At 45.0% G+C, this 22,054-nt stretch overlaps 1 protein-coding gene across 1 annotated transcript in view; it reads left to right on the top strand.

The window, feature by feature from the left end:
- The first annotated feature begins 2,898 nt into the window (after nt 1-2,898).
- LOC119268645 (alpha-amylase 3, chloroplastic-like) overlaps nt 2,899-22,054 on the top strand; it is a 20,756-nt gene continuing 1,600 nt past the window's right edge. The window contains exons 1-11 of the mRNA XM_037550316.1: nt 2,899-3,230; nt 3,346-3,479; nt 4,069-4,123; nt 4,491-4,610; nt 11,546-11,645; nt 12,788-13,110; nt 15,441-16,072; nt 19,118-19,307; nt 19,910-20,016; nt 20,888-21,137; nt 21,571-21,693. Of these exons, the coding sequence (XP_037406213.1) occupies nt 2,976-3,230; nt 3,346-3,479; nt 4,069-4,123; nt 4,491-4,610; nt 11,546-11,645; nt 12,788-13,110; nt 15,441-16,072; nt 19,118-19,307; nt 19,910-20,016; nt 20,888-21,137; nt 21,571-21,693 (2,289 nt within the window). The 5' untranslated portion in view covers nt 2,899-2,975. The remainder of the gene's footprint in view (nt 3,231-3,345; nt 3,480-4,068; nt 4,124-4,490; nt 4,611-11,545; nt 11,646-12,787; nt 13,111-15,440; nt 16,073-19,117; nt 19,308-19,909; nt 20,017-20,887; nt 21,138-21,570; nt 21,694-22,054) is intronic.

Raw genomic sequence — 22,054 nt, 5'->3', positions numbered from 1 at the left:
ACAGTCTAACTATAACTCATATGTAGAAAAATAACAACAGAAGTATTCAAAGATCATTCATTTATTTATAAACTATGGTACCAACTAGATGACAGGAAAGTGAAAAAGGAATACTTCATTCGAATGTATAGGCAGCTCGTTGTGCTCGGGAGAGCTCATCTTGGTCTCTTGGATCAAGTAGCAACAAATAGTGGTCTTAGTGGACATAAGACAATAAAACAAAGGCGCACATGCCTGGAAACTTTTGCCAAAAACAACAAGATATATAACACTGAGAGATGCTAGACATACAGACTCAACGGAGGGGCACATTTCCCATCTTTGGCTGGGATTAGAGAGAGGCAGCCCCACCACCCGACCCGAAATTCAGGGAGGGAGATTAATTACTTTAACTATCCATGGAAGTCTGTTAGTTATCCGCGAGTGTAGTACTTCCTCCGTTTTTATTTACTCTACATATTTATAGAAAAAATATAAATATTTATACCATAACAGATCTATATGATGTGCAAGTACATTCAATAATAAATTTAATGATATTGATTTGTTACTGTATATGTTAATATTTTTATTTATAAACTTGATCAAAGTTTACGAAGCTTGATTTTGACCACATTATTGTTTAACACACCGTCGATCAAGTACCATAATAAGGTCTAAATTTTCTCTGCACTTAATTAAGCTTTCATACTTGCTAGTGAATAAGACGGAAAAAACACATAGATGTCATACTCATATATAGTAATAAATTATCATATTTCCATTTAGTACATGGCATGGTCATTTAACGTAGTGATATTAGGCCAAACTATCATCGAGCGAGCTAGTGTTGACTCAACTTGGGCTCGTTTCAGCTAGTACATAATTTGGACTTAGCTCATTTTTTATTCGAGTCGATCTTGAATTGATTCAGAAAACAAGTTGGTCTGGAGAGTGTGGAGATTTTCTTGCAGACCTAGAGCAGACAAGCCGCATCGTTGCCGAGAAATCCCATGCGGAGGGGCGACCCAAGGACATGCGGCCCCATGCTCTGACCCCATGCTTCCTCGCGCGCCATTTCCTTTTGTCTTCCCCGCTCATCCGTTAGTTAACGGCCGGACACGTAATCAATCGCTTGTTTCTTAAGAACACGTAAGGCCAATTTCATCGCATGACTTCAAACGGACGTCTGTTTTATCCGGATCTGTCCGTTTGGATAGAGATTTGGGGTCGTATTCGGGCGTGTCCTGGGATGCGGTGGCCGTGCGCCCAGCGCGCGGACGCATTCCGACCGCATCCTGTCTGCGTATTATCTCTTTGCAAGTCCTTAACTTTATTTCATCATTCATTTTTGGTACATAAAAAATACATCATCACATTTTGACTAGTAAAGCAAGACAAAAAAAAAAGAACCACAAAATTACATTTTAGAAGATACCTAACTTCCATAACTGCTCCCTTGAGTTGGGTTAGGGCCTTCTCGATGCATTCGTTGTTGATCTGTGGAGGAGGAGGCTCGATCTGGCATCCTCCTTTCTTCTTCAAGCCAAAAGTCGATGTTGCTTTCTCCTCACATCTAGTCTCGTGTCTAGCCTCTAATCTAGCAACAAGTGCACTTGTCTCATTTACAGCCTCTATGTTAGCTAAAAGTGCACGAACGTGTACTAAATTTCGTTCTATCAATATATCGATGTACTCTTCTTCCGAATACCAAAACTTGCATCTATTCTACACAACAAAATTTGAAGTTAGCACAACTAGTCAAATCTAGAGCATAAACCGAAGCTAAAAAAAGCGCATACCCCATCGTTTAAGCACTTGATGAACACCCATCCGGGATGTTCCTGCGTTGTAGACACGTGGCGCACGACCATCCTTGGACAGTGGTCGCACTTACTGAGTGACAACGGTGCGCCGGCAAGCTTTTGGGCAAGCACCGAGCCCGGTCGGCCGCTATTTGTGTATCTGCCGGCGGACCACCGACGGTGCAGATCCGAGCGGCTAGAGGAGGAGCCACAGACCCGAGCGGCTAGAGGAGGAGCCACTGCCTGCATGTGGCCTTGCGGCCCTGCCAGGGCCTTCCGGCGAGGTGCCCGACCAGTCCATGGCGCGGCCCGGCCTCCCACAGCCAGCCGAGCTCAAGACCGACCGGACCCGCCCCAAAACCGCCCGGCGGGTGCGCAAACCAGGTGGCCGTGGTTGGGTAGCTCGGCGGCGCCGAGGGGAAGGGGTTGAGCGAGCTCGCGTCCAAACTGTACGGCTGCAATGGCAGCGGCGGCGGCGGCGACGAGGGAAAGAGTGGAAGGGGTGCGGTCGGAGGGAGGGAGGGGGGCGGATAAAAAAAGGCCTGCGTTGTGCCATCGACGGGCGGGCCAAGGGAGGACACGCGCAGACGACCCGCGCGTCCGCGTGGTGTCCGTTTCACCCAAAAAACGGCGCAAACTTGAGCCGCGGATGGATCGAAAGCGGACACAAAACGGACAAAAGTCCATTTACGGCCACGCGCTGAGCCCTTTCGTTTGTCTCTTTTATTTTAAACGGACAAAGGCGGACAGGATAGGTCGGTGAAGTTAGCCTAATAATCAATCGCTTGTTAATGCCACACCACCGTCAGGTCAAGAAAACGAAGAAGAAAAAGATACTCCACCACATCACCGCTGCGCACGGCTAGTCGGCGAGAGAGCCGTCCGTCCGCTTTGGGATCCCAAAATTAGCAAATCGAGCTTCGGGAGGAGGAGCGACCACTTTCCCCCCTTCCCAATCCGCCTCGGCGCGGCAGCGATTTTCCACCGGTCGTGGCCAGGCCCTCCCCCCATTGACGCGCGGGCCCGGAAATCATCTCCCGACGACGACGGGCCATTCCTTTTTAAGCCCTGCTCTTTATTTTCCCCCGTCCCACCTCATTTTCCGTTCCCGTCCACTTCCCTCCCCTTCCCTTCCGCACACGAGAGGAGCGCGTTGGACAGACACGGAGAGCGAGCGCGAGAGGCTGTGACATGTCGGCGGTTAGCTGGAACATTCCGGCGATCCCGCGGGCGGTCCCGCCGGCGAGGTCCGGCCCGCCCGGGGAGGCCTTCCTGGTGGCCGCGCGCCCGCGGGTGGCCCGATCCCGTGCCGCACCCAGGAGAGTCAGGCTCGCCCGGGGCGGCGTCGTCGTCGCCCACGCCGGCGCGGCGGAGGTGCCCGTGGATGATTCCGGGGAGGCCGCGGTGGTCTTCTCCGAGAAGTTCCCCCTCCGCCGATGCCAAACTGTAACCTCTTCTATGCCCCGTCGTGTGGAACTGTGGATTGTGCCTCTCCTTTTTCTTCCTTTTATTATTCTGGCTGCTACATACAGTATTTGATTCTGTGGTGTGGTGTGTCCAGGTGGAAGGGAAGGCGTGGGTGAGAGTGGAGGCGGAGCCGGATGCGGACGGCAAGTGCAAGATCGTCATCGGGTGCGACGTAGAGGGGAAGTGGCTGCTGCACTGGGGTGTCTCCTACCACGGTGAGACCGGCAGGTATGCACGCCTTGTCACCTGTCAGCGAGGTAGGTTTCGCTCGCGATCCCGCTTCACTGCACCGGGTTCGACTTCGTCTCTTAGTGAATGCCTTGGGAAACTATGAACACGTTCATTCCAGAGTAGTACTCCCTCCATCCCAAAATATAAGAACGTTTTTGAAGCTAAAACAGTTTGAAAAACGTTCTTATATTATGGGACGGAGGGAGCACTAGTAAATAAATCAGGTGGGCAATGCGGTTGCTCCTAACTAAGCAGAGGAAATTCAGCACAAAACTTGGTACTACATTTTTGTTGTATAAAGGAATACTGGTATTGGAACTATCCAGCCTCTTTTCTTCTGGAATATCATCAATGCACATTCTAACTAATAATCACATGTTTGCACAACTGGGTGGAGATGTTCACATGTTCTCTTTTATTTGATTGCATGTCAATGTGTGTTATGTCTCCTAGTCTCCCATGTCATTGTCTTGATAGGCACTTCTGTCTTTGTTGCTTGAACAAATAATAATTTTTCAAGGCAGGTTTGTTTTCGATGTTCTGCTCTCTAAAAGAACTGAATTCATCTTATCCTCCTTATTTGCAGTGAATGGGATCAACCTCCTTCGGAAATTAGACCTCCCGGTTCGGTTCCAATCAAGGTTGTTCTAAACTTGTGAAAACTGTTCAAGCAGTTCAGACAGTTTTCAGCTATTGAAACTGGCATATGGGTGTCTGTGCGACACTAACTTCTAGGAACCGCTCCCTTATTTATCATTTAGATATAATTCTAGTAGTAACTATTTAGGATTCAGGGGGTGTTTGGTTTCAGGGACTTTTTTGTGTTGGGACTAGAAAAAATCCCTAGCAAACCAAACAGGGTGGGACTTTTTTGAGACTTTTTGCTAAAAATCCTTAGAAGCACCTCCTTGAGAGTCTTTTTCAAAAAGTCCTAGGGACTAGAAAAAGTCCTAGGACTAGAGAACCAAACACCACCTCAAATTACTGAACAATATTTGAAACTTTCAGGACTCTGCAATTGAAACACCATTGGAGACTTCACCCAATTCAGAAGAACATATACTTCATGAAGTGCAAATCAAATTTGATAAGGACACTCCAATTGCCGCTATCTATTTTGTCCTCAAGGTTCGAACTTTACACTCGTGTGTTTCTTAACTTACTGTATTATACTAGTAGAAGGCCCGTGCGTTGCCACGGGCTTTTAAATATTTTTACCGTGTGCATATATAAACATAATGCATATCAAGTTTTACGTGTAAACATAACTGAAATCCATATCACACAAAATATTCTTCGATACAAAATGTAATTCGATAATATATACATAGAAAGACACGCGATGCACAAAATAAAGAAAGTGGTACAGAAACATAGTACTCTTTATTGTGCACTATATTACACAAGGTAGATAGCACCCTACATGACTTTTATGCTTAAGACCAATCATCTCACGAAGCATTTCCATTGTTATTAACCATTAATTAAAGACAACAGATGGAGCATTTTGTTACCTTTAAACAAATATTCCAAGATGCTGCAACCAGAACCTTAATACATTATGGAATTTCCTAACAAATATTACATAGACCCAAATATACAGCACAACATCCAATAAAAAATCATTATAACACACCATCTAACTTAAAAGTCTGGCATATGAAAATTTAGACCTCCGATAGAAAACGCTGAATTTCAGCAGGAAATATCAAATACATGCTTCCCTGTCCGATGTATAAATATGTGTAATTCTCAATTGATGCACTTTTGAAATCTTCTAACTCACATAACACCATAATTACAGTGATTGTGCAACATATTTTTTAGAAAGCATGCATAAGCCTTTGAGTATAAACACAACTTTTGGTAGGGAGTCAATAACACCCCTAGGTAGCCAAGCCTTTGAGTATAAACAAAAATGATTTCTCAAGCTTTCTTTTGCTTCATGGAGCTGTAATTATTGCTAACAGAAACAAAATAGAAATCACATGATAAAAAAGAAACAACGCAATAGGAGAAAATGAGGCATACTACATGGCCATGTCGCTAACCTGGCCATCACAACCTCCGAGACCAAGGGGCGAGGAGGTGGCGGCATCAGCTCCAATGAACCTATGACACCAAAATGATTATGTTTGCCGTCCTCGATCGTCGGCATCATCGACTCAGTGGTCGGTCCCCTTGTATCTTCTTCCCCATGGATCGGGATTGATTCGACATAGGATCAGAACAACAAACAGAATCAAAAGTCACAAAGAATTATAGCCTAGTAATGCTCAGTCAGCCAAATTAAGAAATATCGGTAACACATGCATATCTATTAATGATATTAGTGAACAATGCAAAAAGCAAAGGATTCCATTTGTCGCAATTAGTACACACGACAACTACTTCATAAGTTCATATGACCAATCAGTTAGACCACATGGTTAAATTCATTCATAGATGAACAATAGATGAACAACTAACAAAAGTCGAGAAGGATCCTTACAAAAACAATGATTGGTCAGGAATTTGGAAGGAGGGAGGGTCTATTATTAACGCTAGTGAAGGCGCATGTCATGCCAACTCTACAAAGTTAATTCCATTTACAAAAATCACATCGGAAAAGTATTGTGCATTCATGTTCTAGTCTTAATATCCCTTAGGTAATCTTGTTTTCAGCTGAACGACGATCATGTCAAGCTAAACGAAGAGGACGCCGACAGGGCCACATTGTTCCCTGCCCACCACCGCCCACTTCCACACGCCACCATCCATGTTCACCGCCTGGATGCCGGCCCCAGCTCTCAAGGCCCTAGAACCGGTGCGCCCACGGGTCGCCGCGTTGGGTATGTACCCGCCGCCACCGCGTTGGACCTTCTCGTCCTACAATGCAATAGCCATTGCCTTAGTTGTCTACATCAGACATCTGAAATGAAACAAAAGTCAAATGCTACTAATTAGACGTAATACATCAAAATGTCAAACAGAGTCAACACTTTAATTATGCTTCATAGGATAAGAATCAAACATACATAGTTAAACCAAATACTTAACAAAGTGTCAACAACATTTCACAGATTTTTTCAGAATTTTTGAAGCACTAACCTGGCTTGGCTCAATGCCAATGTGGTTCAGCATATCAATGCATAGATGTAGGAATCATCCTTGTACTCTGCACAAACAAGGGAAAAACATGAGCTTTCATGTTTCCGTGTATTATAGTTGAGCAGAAGCGATACATGGACAGTAGTATGAATGTACAACAGTGGGAAAGTTGAGGTTCCCTGGGCTGAATGTCGATGAAAGGTGCCTCCCATTTGCCCTTGTAGTCTAGGTTCCTAATTATCTGACTACACAAATATCCCATGTCAGAAGTTGCAATGCCAATGCACACTGCTGTTTGTCTATAATTTGACTATCTAATCTTACTCTAGCAGAAGTACCTTTTGCATCCATGATCTCTTGCACCGGGGTACGTACCAAACTCCTAACTTCTTACAACTGATGATATTGTTAGGCGATGGAATTTGGAGTAACTTCTTGCTGACAACTGATGATATTGTTGGGCATTGAATTAATTGAACCACCCAAACTACTTTCAATCCTTTCTCGAAAGACAAATCAAGGAGACCACGAGATAGAAAAAGAGAGAAACTTACCATTAAGATAGAGGACAAGTCAGGCAGTCTTGCACATGGTGTTGGTAGGCAGCACCGCCGTGGTCGGGACAGTTCGCGCCCCAAATCCATATCCTCCATTTTTGCAAGATTCTGTACACCACATCTTTCTTACTAAAGTGGGAGAAACCATAAATCGACTATCAATCATCATTAAGTGTAGAATATGGTCATTAAAATTCATTAAAATCATTGCACATCGCTTGCTTGATTCTCCTCTATTAAATTAGCATTCATCACGGTGCATTCTAAAGACAAGGCATGACAGAAACACAAAGCACAACCCAAGCACATTGGTTTATGTACCATACTCATTGTAAAAAATTAGAAGCTTCTGTAAGATGTGACACTGTTTACATGTTTGGAGTGAATTGCATCCTCGTACAAAGGATAGAAGAACTGAATGCTTATGTACTTATAAAATACAAAAGTGAAAAGGGTAATTAAATCATGTTGGGTTAAAAACCTTACGTTCCCATGGTTCTTTCTCAGATCAAAGAACTCAAAATATCAGCAGTGGATATTGGAGCCAGGAGAAGAAACGACGTGACCTTCACCCACATCCTTAATGGCCAGCCTCATCTCCATGCCCAGGACGATCTGAAGCCTCCCTCAATAATTCGACACCTGCACGATGACCGACCGTCAGATCACAACACTCGGCTTGGGCAACGAATTCGAGGGATTTCTAGACCAAGCGTTGAGAGTACCTAGGGGTCACCTTGGTTTTTGTACACGACAAAGAGGAGTGTGGGAGGCGAGCCCCAACCCATCGAGACCACGATGCCTTGAGAGAAAGCTAGGGGAGGCGATGGTGAAGCACGACATCATGGCGCACGTGCCCTACGTCTCAACGCTACAGTCAAGCGTCGCCATGTAGCCGCACAACAGCTTGCACTCCATGAGTTACATACTATTTTCGCTCACACGACGAACGCCATCCGCCCGTCACTGAGACCCATCCTCTCAACCCTGCTGCTCCACGATCACGCGACGCCGTGTTAGTTAATGCAGAAACATAGGAGGCGGGCATCGTAAGGTAAAAAGTCCGGTTTGGACAGGATGAAAGACGAACCAAAATAAAGCAAAATTGGACAGGGAAGGGGGTGGATGAGGAGGCGAACATACAACGAGGTCGGGGTGGCTGTGGCCGAAGCATGAGGCTCGGCCTCCTCGCCGATGACCAGATCCGCCGTCAGAGATGATCGTCGGCATGCCCAGGACGATCTGAAGCCTCCCTCAATAATTCGACACCTGCACGATGACCGACCGTCAGATCACAACACTCGGCTTGGGCAACGAATTCGAGGGATTTCTAGACCAAGCGTTGAGAGTACCTAGGGGTCACCTTGGTTTTTGTACACGACAAAGAGGAGTGCGGGAGGCGAGCCCCAACCCATCGAGACCACGATGCCTTGAGAGAAAGCTAGGGGAGGCGATGGTGAAGCACGACATCATGGCGCACGTGCCCTACGTCTCAATGCTACAGTCGAGCGTCGCCATGTAGCCGCACAACAGCTTGCACTCCATGAGTTACATACTATTTTCGCTCACACGACGAACGCCATCCGCCCGTCACTGAGACCCATCCTCTCAACCCTGCTGCTCCACGATCACGCGACGCCGTGTTAGTTAATGCAGAAACATAGGAGGCGGGCATCGTAAGGTAAAAAGTCCGGTTTGGACGGGATGAAAGACGAACCAAAATAAAGCAAAATTGGACAGGGAAGGGGGTGGATGAGGAGGCGAACATACAACGAGGTCGGGGTGGCTGTGGCCGAAGCATGAGGCTCGGCCTCCTCGCCGATGACCAGATCCGCCGTCAGAGATGATGAGGTCATCAGCCCCGTGACCTGGATCCCGCCAACAGGGTGATGCAGAGAGAGGTGCGGCGGCGTCCTACGGGTGAGGACGGCGGGGGAGGTGAGGGAGCAGCTGAGCGCGGTGGTGCGGCTGCGTCCCTCGGGAAGACGAACGGCGAGCGGCCCGAGGCGGGAGGCGGCGAGGGGGAGAGAAGAGTCGTGCGGTGCGGGGTGAAAGTCCTTTGATGTAATTTGACTACGTATGGAAAGATTAATCAGTGATTGACCGACTTATGGTAAGTTAATTAATTTAGATTTGATTTTTAAATATTGATTAGAGATTAACCGTGATTGATTCTCTCCCATAAAGACATTACTAAATAATTTCTGTCCACATGGAAAGTTCTGATCCGTTTGGCTTTCGGTACATGGGATGGTGGAAGGAAAGACGAAAATAAACCGGACGAAAATAAACCAGACGAATAATAACAGTGGACGCAATCCTAGCAACTGCTCCATTAAGAGTAGAGATAATGCCTCAGGATGAGGAGGTCACGATTAGGGTATGGCAAGAAGAACTTTTTTGGAAAGCTTTGATTCTGGTGATAATTACCATATTCGAAATTTCCTTAGTTATAGCCTTACCATACATGGATTGATTTATTACTATAATTATCATATTTGAGATTTCTAAGTTTATAGCCTTACCATACGTGGATTAATTGTGATTGATTACCATAAATACCATAAATATTTGAGATTAGGTGTATTGTCGGCCAGACGAGAAAGAGAAAAACCGGTGGGAGGGGGGTGGTGGGAGGTGGGACGAAGAAAAACCGGTTGAAAATAAACCGGTTGAAAATAAACCGGTTGAAAGTGGGAGGGACTATTCAACCAATTCGTCCATTAGGAGTAGAGATTAAAACTCTGACCATAAATATAGGACTTGCCCACTCAATTCCATTCCATTTATACTACCACCGAATGCTGCTATGGAAAGTTGTGTATGCAGTCTCTAGTTGTCTAACCAAAAGATATTGTACACCACAGACATGCATATCTGCATACTAAAGGCAATATGAAACACATGCCTCATCAGAGCTGATATATTAATAGATCCATAGGACAGACCCAGAGCTAGAAACTCCCACACCAGGTGGGGTCTGGGGAAGGATTTTATGAGGTAGGCCTTACCCATACAGCGCAATGCAGAGAGGCTGCGTCGAAACCAGGACCTCTTGACACAAGTGGGGAGTACTTCACCACTGCGCCAGGCCTGCCCTTCATATTTTAATATGACCCATCGGCAGAGAATTTGGGCGAAGAAAACTCCTCCCGGGTCGCTTCCACCCGAGCGACTCCGGAGGCACAGCGGTGGCGGCGCCCTTCTCGTCAAATGACGGAGGGCAGGGAGTGCATCGCGGTGGTGGTGGGCCGGTGGCGGCGGTGCAAGGAGGCGCGGTCTTGGGGGCCGGGGCCTGGAGACAGAGTGGACAGATGGATGCGGGCGGCGCGCTGCTCCTGCAGTGATGCCCCCGGCGGTGCAGGTAGCGGATCTGATCTGGGCCTCAGGCCTGATCTGGGCCTGCTGGGCCTGCTCTGGATGGAGTGCTGCGCGCATGGAGGCGCTGCGGCCGTTTTCTACTCTGTTGCTCTGACTGTCGGCGTGGGGGCCTATTGGTTTTGCTCGCATAAGGAGGCGGTCCTTGTGCTCTTCTCGTATCACGGCAACGGCCTGCATGATCGGTCTTCCTCGATCTGGCCATCGGCCTGTTCCGGAACGGCCGCCAGAGATCTTGCTCAGGATATCTGGATCGGTTCGATTCCGGTCGTGCACGTCATATCAGCCTATGAGGTTCTAAGGGCGTGGCGCGAAGCTTTATTGGTTGATGACACCTTGGGACATGTCGGCTTCTCGATTTCCATGGTGGAGACAGCGGTGGAGAAGGTCATGGTGGTCGAGATCGGAGGATCAGTTGGACGGGCGGAGCCTTGGAGGCGATGGAGTCAGCCAGGTGTTAGATAAATCTCAGGAGCAGCAGTGATGAGTGGGGGCGGCAACACTGGAGGAATTTATTTTTGGTGGTGCTCCTCGGATGCCAAGCCGGGACTTTCAGGGTTAAAACCTAAGGTCTGGCCTTCATTGGTTGTGCCTAGCAATTGCCTTGCTGAAGGAATTGTCTTGAGAGCTCGGACTTCTCCAGGATGAAAACCTAAGATCTTGGATCGGGCAACAACGACGCTTGTGCACTGTTTCCTTTTTGGTGGCGTTGCTTTTGGAGACCTTCATGTTTTCCGGGTGTTGTATTTGGTGGTGGTTTGTGTGCGGCTGCTGAGAGGAGTCGATCATTGTGGCGGGACCTTTGTTTTTTTCCTTTGTTTTTAATTTTTTCCTTTGGCTGTGTGCATCCTCAGATGTCTTTGCGACATCTTGTAGGTGCAGAGGATGGGTGTAATTGATATCTTCGCAATATTAATATATTCCTCTTTTCAAAAAAAATAATTTAGTAAAATTATGTGCATTGCTCTGGCTCTTTTAGGTTTGAAGGGTTTATTCAGCTTCCAGTTTTAATGTCTCAATTGATTGTTGCTTTGTTAGGAAGAGGGAACAGGTGCATGGTTTCAACATAAGGGTGGGGATTTCAGAATACCCTTAAGTGGGTCCCTCGAGGATGGAGATCCGTTAGGTGCAAAACAAGGTATTGATGTCTACCCAGGTTATTTTAGAGCTTCAAGTACTCTGTCCTATTTGAGTGGGTTTAGGTTAGATATAAATATTTTTCTTCTACGAGGGCAGGCCTGGCGCAGTGGTGAAGTCCTCCCCACTTGTGCCAAGAGGTCCTGGGTTCGAACCAGCCTCTCTGCATTGCACTTTGCAGGGGTAAGACTAGGTTCCTATAATCCCTCCCCAGACCCCACCTTGTGTGGGAGCTTCTATGCACTGGGTCTGTCCTTATAAATATTTTTCTTCTACGGAAGTACTTAATAATACACAACTATTTGGCATTAGAACCCTGAGCAATGTAAAAGGAAATTTTAGATGCAACCACTGGTTATCCTTGCCCGCTACAATGAATTACAGGGTTGCGGATGAGTTTGCTTAGCCCCAGGAGCGGAACTCGCTCCTCCTGGGGGTAGCGCAATGGAAGACGATGAGCAGTAGTGGCTGAAGAGAGGCAACGTCAGTGGCAAATACAGGACCTGTAGCCTGAACATTCGTGCTATACTACCATAGTGCCATGTTATCACTAGACTTGTTGTATTGCACTGCCCAAAGGGGCAAATTATATTACAAGGATTCAAGGACACTCCCAAACCCTAGACCAATAAGAAAAAGTCACAACACCCTTAGCAGAGTAAATACTGCTGCATCGCCAATTTGCTCCATTTTTACCTAAGTTCATGGCAAAAACAACATTTCTGGAAGTATATTTCAGCACACATGCGCAAAACGGACTCTCATGTCACGCCATCTGATTATTATCTGAGTGTAATAACATTAGCATACAAGCAATGAAATTTCACTTGCATAAACCAAGGAATCCTGTTTTAAAGCAATCATAGTTGCAAGCAACTGCTATAAAAAAATGCTGACTTGTAAAATATGGTTCTCCTTGATAACTTTGCACCCTTTTTCGTGCTATTATTGTTCTTTGGATGACAACCTGTTTTGTCCTCAAGTCAATTACTGAACTGCAGTAGTCAGTAGCATTCTCAGAGAATTACATGGTATGTTCTGACCGAGAAATTACATGGTATTGGCTTTCACAAGCTGAAGAATCTGATTTTTTGGGGCCTTCAAGGAATGCTATCTAACATATTGGATTTTCTTGTGTCTTAGGAGTGAAACCTGAAGGATCTAATGCTCAGCTAAAAGAAGCAGTTCCTGGGGATAAAGGTCCAAGCACAAAATGCATTTCAGAGTTCTATGAGGAATATCCCATCTTAAAATCAGAGTATTTTGAGCATTTTGTATCTGTTGCTGTGACGGAGAATAGTGAAACAGATAAAAGTCTCGTGGAATTCTATACTGACATTACTGGAGATGTTATCATTCATTGGGGAGTTTGCAAAGGCAATACCATGACTTGGGAGATCCCACCAGAACCGCATCCACCAAACACGAAGATCTTCCGACAGAAAGCTCTTCAGACCTTGCTAGAGGTAAGGAGATAACTTTGAGCCCTTTGTAGAAAGAGAGATGAAATTGAATTGTGTTAAGATACTGACGAGCTTTGCTCTGTAATAAATGGCATGCAAAAGCAGTTTGCAAAAGTAGAATCACATCATGCCACTTGTACACTGTTATTTTCTGATTCACCATGTACAATGGAAACTGAAAATTGTACCACGCACACTTTTGAAATTGTATGGGCTAAAATTCACCATCCCACAGTATATTAAACTGGTAAAGTGTGATGGTGCTTACTATAGATTATCCATAGGATAAACTTAACAATCTTTAAATAAATGATATTTTGTAGTGTATGCAAAAATTAAAACTAAAGGTGAGTTTGGTATTAGTAACTTCTCCATAAGCTTGTGTTTACTTTTCCACATTTTCTGTAAATATTTACATCTTTGAAAGATATTTGCTCTGTAATATAATCTCCTTGTTAAGAGGGCTACTTCTTTCAATCGTGCCCCTTTTACTAGGAAAGTGTACAAAATAGGCTCAGGGTGTTTTAAATCTGATGAGGGAATAACGGAAACAGAAAATTCACTTAAATAGTAAAGTTGGCTCTGTTGTGCAATTAATTGTTGCTGTTTCCTTTATACTCCTAACTAGCTAATACCCATGCCTTGCTGTAGGAATTTATAGCAATAAGTTTGTAAAGAATAAAATTAAGAATAAAACTAGAATATATGGGAATTTATAGCAGTAAGCGGACGTTGGCTGCACGTTATAGTGCATGTGCTGGAAAATGGAATATGAAGGGATTGCATGTACTTGATGATGTGGAGGGTTAGGTGGCATGTGTGGTGAGGTGGGATGTCCGTGTTGAGAGAAATAGATGTGGTGGGGATCAACTATTTGGGTATAGAATATAGTATTGTGTTATCAACAGGCCGCCTTACTTTTTTCTTGTTTAAATAAAATTTACTTGTCAGGGCCTCCCCTCAAGTTTGCCGCTAAAAAAAGTTCTGCAGAACCATAGAGCCGTGGCTCCACCTTCTGCACCATATGATGATTCCTTGAGATAATAGCTGCCAAACTAGTTAGGAGATTAGGGAGTAATCTTAGAACAAGATTCTCTTGACCAAGGTTGGCATGAATTATTGAATTCATGCTCCAGCCAATTCATCCAAAAGTCCGAACTGATGGAAAGAGGCGGGCAATATATTTCGACACTCTGCCTCACGTCTAGGCTTATTTAGTCCTTAGACGAGGGATCGATGTAGGCCGCAGAATTATTATTTTTTAATACCGTGTTGTCAGGGTCCTGAACTCAAGACGTCCTGGCTCCCATACCATATTAAGATTGCGGGTAGGGTCTTACCCTCGTTGGAGGGGACGCGTACGTGTTAAATATCCAGGGGCTTATCCCTGATAAGCATACAGGTTGTTGGGATTACATCGTGAAGAACAAGGAAGATCAGAGAGATAAGCTACGGTTTACAATGGATAAGTATGCATTAATGCATAGCTAACAACCGGAAGTACCTAATAGATACTGCGTGTAATCCTCCTGGACGATAGGTGTGTTAACACGGATCAGCAGTGGCCGGCGACATGCATGAGCTCAACCTAGTGCTCACATCGGCAAGCTAGCGGGGCAGATAAGCGACGAGGACAGCTCCTCCTGTTCCATCTCACCACCGACGGTGATAAGACACCATGAAAGTTTTTCTGATTTTCATGCGAGTTTTGCAAAATTTGAACAAAAACTTAGGGTTCCGCTGTAACTCCACTAAAGGTCTGGTTACTTGACTTTTTCTTCAAACAAATTGGATAATTTGGAATTTCATTGAACCTTCTGTAGAAAAACAGTGAAGTATAAAAACTAGTCTGATATTTGGCAAATCTCTGAAGACCTTGGGGATTGTGCGTTTCAGCAATTCAAAACATATATACCACTTTACAGTTTGTATAATAACTGTACTTGACTTTGGGAACCTACATAATTAAACTCAGTGCACATCCAATGTGGACTCATGTGCGTCTAATGACAAAGGAAAGGAGAATGATGCCATGGAGCTAAAAATGTGCTTCCTTTCTGGGTGATTCCTGCTTTGGTTGGTCAAGCGAGGACAAGCTCCCTAGTCTGTTTAGGAGTGGTTCTCTCTTATATCTTCAAACAGAATGTACACACAAGCAAGTTTTACTCCTTTGAGTTGACAATAGGTGTTTCTGGGGTGCTGCAATTTTTCTTTCTTTCTTGTTTCCTTCCATTCATAGAGCATTTACATGTATTATTCTTGAGATCCAGAAACTTAAGCTGCCTGAAAATTAGTTAGCTATTCCTATTCACACATCTTACCTGGTGCTGCAGCAAAAAACTGATGGTACAGGCAACGCTGTATCATTCCTACTGGATGCAGACTACTCAGGTCTTGTTTTCGTGCTGAAACTTAATGAGCATACTTGGTTGAGAAATCTGGAGAATGGATTTGATTTCTATATTCCTCTTACGAGGGTGGAGCAATTTGGCAGCACTCAAGAGCCTCATAAGGCTGGTGAACATAAACTTGATGATAAGTCTGCGCAAACTGATGGCCTAATCAGCGATATAAGAAATCTGGTGGTTGGCCTGTCGTCTAGAAGAGGTCAACGAGCAAAGAACAAAGTTCTGCAAGAAGGTATTCTACAAGAAATTGAGAGGTTAGCAGCTGAAGCATATAGCATTTTTAGGAGCCCCACTATTGATGCCATAGAAGACCCTGTTTACATCGATGACCCAGAAAGTGTGAAGCCAGCTTGTTCTGGCACTGGATCTGGATTCGAAATAGTGTGCCAAGGATTTAATTGGGAGTCACATAAGTCAGGAAAATGGTATGTTGAACTTGGTACAAAGGCCAAGGAGTTGTCATCCCTGGGTTTCACCATTGTTTGGTCACCACCACCTACTGATTCTGTATCACCTGAAGGATACATGCCAAGGGATTTATACAACCTAAATTCCAGGTATATTTACTTGTGGAAAGCCATTATATTCCTTAAAATGGTTCTTCGAGAATTGGATACATTTGGTAATGTTACCTTACTTTATTTTGTTAGTTTCTATTTTCTGCCATAATATCTCCTTTGCTAGTCCCTTGAACTGGATGTCAGTGTATAATGTGCAAACTAGTTCCATGTGTTGAAATATATTGCCCGCTTCTCTCCATCTGTTCGGACTTTTGGAGCAACTGTCTGGTCTGTTTGGTGCATGAATTCAGTATGGTATCAGAGCCAACAGGTCATGAGTTCAAGACCCTGCCAACGCAATATTAAAAATAGATTATGCAGCCTACATCGATCCCACGTGCAAGGACTAAATAAGCCTAGACGTGAGGTGGAGTGTTGAAATATATTGCCCGTCTCTCTCCATCAGTTTGGACTTTTGGAGCAACTGGCTGATGCATGATCAATACCATGTTTAATATTTTGAGCTTGAACAAAATAAATAAACTTGATTAACAAAGCCCACATACATGCCAAACTTCTAAATATAATTTTTTGCAAGTTGCAAATTGTTGATGCTAGCTGTTGTCTTTAAGATATACCATCTTCAAGCTGTATATTCTTTATCCTGTAATGCTGTTCCTAACTTTACCAGTAAGTACAACCCTTATGGATGTTGACCCTTTTTATCTGCACTAAATATTTGGGACCTTATTTCTTTCCATGGTTAGTGCAAGCACTGCCATGATACTATTTCCTGCATGAATTATTCATTATATTATTTGGTCATGAAGTAGAAGTTCGGCAAACCAATGTCTCATCGTATACCCGTCTGCATTGTTTGTGATTTTGCTTGTGTAAAGTTTTGCCTGCTAGTGTAATGCATGCCAATGTGCAAACTGTGGAAAACTATTTGGTGGTTGTTGAGTAAATGATGAACTGACCAGAAGTTTTCCTCCTAATGAATGAACAAGGCAGGTGATGTGTTATGGCGCTGCTAGAAGGAGGGCGCAAGAAGGCCGGCCGGGGGCCTTTTGCCCACGGCCGGGCAAGATGGAAGGATTTCCTTCTTAATTCTTGCTTGATTAGATTGATACATCTCCTCTCTTTATATAGAGAGGTTTACTTGACTCCCAAGCAAGGCTTACTTGACCCCTAAGAAAGCGACTCTTATCTCTAATTAACCCTAAGACTAACGGGCCCATTAGGCCCATTACGTACTCTAACACTACACCCCACCTGGACATGCAGCTTGTCCTCAAGCTGCAGCCTAACCAACTTATAACCATGACTCGACGCAACCCAAACCTAACACCTAAAAACAAGCCTTTTACATCTCGGCTTGTTTTATTATTCTCAACCTGAAATGGACTGGGACGATTTATTTTGGACCTCTTAACAAAAAGTGGATACCATCCGCACGTCGGACGTGCACGTGTACAGCCACCTGGATCCCATGGACACCATCTGGACAAAAGGAGTGCATGTGTATGGCCACCTGGAAGTGGTCGCAAGAGTGACCAGCAGAGGCGCCCTTGCGGCGCCCGGTGACGGAATGCAGTGGTGCTACGTGGAGCGTTGTTGTCGGTGACACCATGCCTTCTTCCTGCCGGACGGCTGTTGGTCTGCACCGCACAGGGAAGAGTGGGGGGCTTGCGATGGAGAATGACGAGGAGGGGTGCGCCCCCCCAACCGCCAATGTCGCAGACTTGGAGGTCGCTGCCCGTGGGGAAAACAGCATGCCCGCTGCCCGTGGGGGAAACCGCATGCCCAAGATCCCCGGCGCAGCGGATGAGATCGAGGTCCTTTGCGCAGCGAAGGGCAACTTGGAGGAGCGGCAGCTGCAGACCACGCATCTCCCGCACACGCCGACGCGCTAGGAGGCCGCGCGCAGTAGCCTGCAGCCTCACCGCCGCCGACACGTGGCGGGTAGCGATCCAAGACGGAAGCGGTGACGGCGACGACGGGGACTGGACTTGGTGGAGCGGGACTCCCGCCGGCGCGGTCGATGCGGGGCCGGAGCTAACCGGCGGTGGCGCACCGGGCAGCGGCAGCGGCTGCTGCGGCGGAGCGCCGGGCGCGGAGGAGGCCGGCAGGAGCGGCGGCTGCCAGTCCAGCCAGGGCTGGGCGGTGGTGGCGACGGATGGCAGCTGCAGTGGCCCGGCGAGCGCGGCGAAGGCCGCCTGGTGCGGCGGCTGCCACGACAGCCAGGACGGGGCGATGGATGGCAGCTGCAGCGGCTGCTGCAGCAGCCCGGCGAGCGCGGCGGGGGCCGCTTGGTGCGGCGGCTGCCACAGCAGCCACGGCGGCGCGGTGGCGGTGATGGGCGGCGCAGCCGGGTGCGGCCCATAGGACCCGGCCAAGAACATGTGGATCTCCTGGACCGCCTGTGTTAGGTCCCGCAGCGCCCCGGACACCTCCGGGGTGAGGACGACGGGGGCGGGCGCGACGGAGGATCCTAGCGCGGGCAGGAGCGGGGCGACGGTCGTGACCGGCAGCGGAAGAGACGGGTTGGGCGGCGGTGAAGACATGATCGAACCGAAGCTAGCTGATACCAAATTGTTACGGCGCTGCTAGAAGGAGGGCGCAAGAAGGCCGGCCGGGGGCCTTTTGCCCACGGCCGGGCAAGATGGAAGGATTTCCTTCTTAATTCTTGCTTGATTAGATTGATACATCTCCTCTCTTTATATAGAGAGGTTTACTTGACTCCCAAGCAAGGCTTACTTGACCCCTAAGAAAGTGACTCTTATCTCTAATTAACCCTAAGACTAACGGGCCCATTAGGCCCATTACGTACTCTAACATGATGCATGTTCTGTATTAGGTGACTGATGAGGCTATGTAGTAGATGTTGTGACTCTCTGGTGTATATTTGTTGTTCTGGATATCTTGCTACTATCGGTGTAGACTGTAGAAACATGATCTTGCAAGCACTTGGGTAATAAATGAGAAAAGCATTGCTAATCTTGTTGCAAAATTGTACTGAGCTTGTTTTCCTTCCAAATTTCTCCCAACCTCATCAGCCGAGCTGTGCTAAGCATTACCATGATATCATCAATGTTTCAGATATGGAACCATGGCAGAGTTGAAGCAGCTTGTGGATATTTTCCATGAAAATGGTGTGAAGGTTCTTGGTGATGCTGTTCTAAATCACAGATGTGCTCAGTTTCAGAATCAAAACGGGATCTGGAATATTTTTGGTGGGCGTATGAACTGGGATGACCGAGCAGTCGTTGCTGATGATCCACATTTCCAGGTGAGGCTTTTCCATGCTAACTAAACCTTATTAGTCGACTTCGAGTACATTGTTCTTCAAAGTTCATTTTGATTCACTAATATCATCACCGATTGTGGTTATTTGGTTCTTCCACTGTGCTGTTATAATTTCTGTTGAAGACACAAACATAAAATGGGTAGCATCAGTCCTCCGCATGGATATAGTAATGAAATTCACAAATATTTACCCTCAAGTGTGGGCTTACTGAAGTTACGAGAAAATAAACTTTAGTCAACCAACAAAATGATGCTTAAAGGTAGTCTGGCTGAGTGACCTGCAAATTCTGACTAACTCTTTGCCTTTTTGCCTTTTATTGTTTTACCTTTTTAGTATTGAAAGTAAAATGCACTAATTTGCATTCATACGTAAGTTGTGTAAATAACTTAATGGAACTTGACCTGTGTTCTGAAATAGAAGGAAACAAATATCCACCTCCAGAAGTAAAATTAGAAATTACAAAGTTGTTCTACATTCCGTTCAAAAAGATTGTTCTACATGTTTTTACCATTTTATTTTGCTTGTGCAGCATATGATATCTGTTAACCCTTTGTACGTTCATGGTGAAATTCTTGTGCTTGTAGGGAAGAGGAAACAAGAGCAGTGGAGATAACTTCCATGCTGCACCAAACATTGATCACTCACAAGATTTTGTGAGAACTGATATTAAAGAATGGCTTCGCTGGATGAGGTCTGCCACCCTTTCATTTCTTGGCGAAAGCTCCTACGTTTTCTCATTCTTAACTATCTGTTAATGCATGAGCTGTTCAAATGTGCAGCGTCCATTAATTTCTTGGCAAATGCATCATTTATGTATCTAATTTGCAGCTGTGTGTTATATGACTTGTATTCTCAACTCTGACGATCAAATCTCTCAGTGAATTGGTCTGGATAATGTGTGAATCCACCAGAGAGTTGGGGATCAGGGATATGATCTGAGAAGAAGATAAGAGAGGCAGATAAATGGATATGGAATTCAGAGTTCCATTCATTCGATGCTCTTCCTGTCATACAGTGTTCCTATAAAAAAACACGTCATACCTGATTTCTTTTTTCTCAGATCGGTCTTTTGGGATAGTTGGTTGATAGGAATATCTAACATAATATCAGACCTGATTTCTTTTTTCTCAGTCCCTGTATTTTCCCCAATCAGTTATCTCCTCTTCCTATCAGATCAGTCTTTTGGGATAGTTGGTTGATAGGAATGTCTAACAAACTTAACATGGCCTACTTCCTTGAGAAAAGAAAGAGGAGAAAACTCAAGATGGCCTGACACATAGCCCACACAACACATTCAAGAATAACTCCTCCCTCCAATTTTAATATATAAATAGTTTGTTGAATGAGTGGCACATTATTAGGGAATACTATCTGTTCCTTCCTTTGGAGATAGAACATTTGATGTTCCCACTACTCCAATATGTGAGAAGCTGGCAAATCTTAATGTGTCGGTATATTTTCCATTAACTTTAGGATATAAATTGAATTATAGACCATTGGACCTGAATTTTGCGGAAGTGCCAGCATCACATGTTTTCATAGTTATTCTCCTCGAATTGCAGAAAGGAAGTTGGATATGATGGGTGGAGACTTGATTTTGCTCGTGGCTTTTGGGGTGGATATGTCAAAGATTACATGGAAGCAACTGAACCATACTTTGCAGTAGGAGAGTACTGGGACTCTCTCAGTTATACTTATGGTGAGATGGATTATAACCAGGATGCTCACAGGCAGAGAATTGTTGACTGGATAAATGCTACAAACGGAACTGCTGGTGCATTTGATGTCACTACTAAGGGAATACTTCATATGGTAAGATTTCAGCGAAATTCGTTCAAGTAACTTTGGTTGCCATATGCGTCATGAAGCATTGCCTGCCTGCTTGGTTGAATCATGTCTTATATATTTTTACTATTTTTTTACAGAAAGATCATGTAATGTTATTGATGATTGAGTATTTTTCTCTACAATCAGTTCTTGCTATTATTTTTAATGCGAGATGCAGGTGCAAAACCATCATGATGTCAGTTAATTAAACTTGCTTTTACATAGTTTTCCCATGCCAGCAAGTGTTGATAAATCTGTTCTGAAGTGGTTTCCTGATGCTATTTAACTCATGAATGATTTTAGTGCTTAGTTTCACCCATTGTTTGTTTTTGTACTGGTGGACCTTGTGTACTCTTCTCCTAGGTTTTTCTTCTTTTGTTTCTATGATTGTAATATGGAACTTCCTTGCGTTGCACAGGCACTGGAAAGATCTGAGTATTGGCGCTTATCTGATGAAAAAGGAAAACCCCCTGGAGTATTAGGTTGGTGGCCTTCACGTGCAGTCACATTTATAGAAAATCATGACACCGGCTCTACTCAGGTACAGTACATTATCTCTATATATGCACGGATCGATGTGTGATGGGCATGGACCCCGAAATTTTAGCATGTGACACAATGTTAGCCATATCTCCCTAATATTAGTATTGTACAGAACCTTGGACAAGTGGACATATCCTGGCTTAATTGTACTTGTGTAGGAAATAGTCAAAAGGTTTTGCCATTCTATGCTGGGTATCCTGCCATCTGATGTATCTTAGTAGCTGCCTTTTTCTTATTTGCTTAATGTTGCTCAATTTCCCTTTTATTTATTTTTCGAAACACGGTTTCTAAAAATAACCTGTCTTACTCCATTGCTGTTGAAATTTGAAATCCTGAGAATTCTTGTATAAACGAATTAT

Source organism: Triticum dicoccoides, chromosome 3A (genome assembly GCF_002162155.2).
Source record: "Triticum dicoccoides isolate Atlit2015 ecotype Zavitan chromosome 3A, WEW_v2.0, whole genome shotgun sequence".
NCBI classification, from domain to species: domain Eukaryota; kingdom Viridiplantae; phylum Streptophyta; class Magnoliopsida; order Poales; family Poaceae; genus Triticum; species Triticum dicoccoides.
This window is presented reverse-complemented; position numbering and strand designations above follow the sequence as displayed.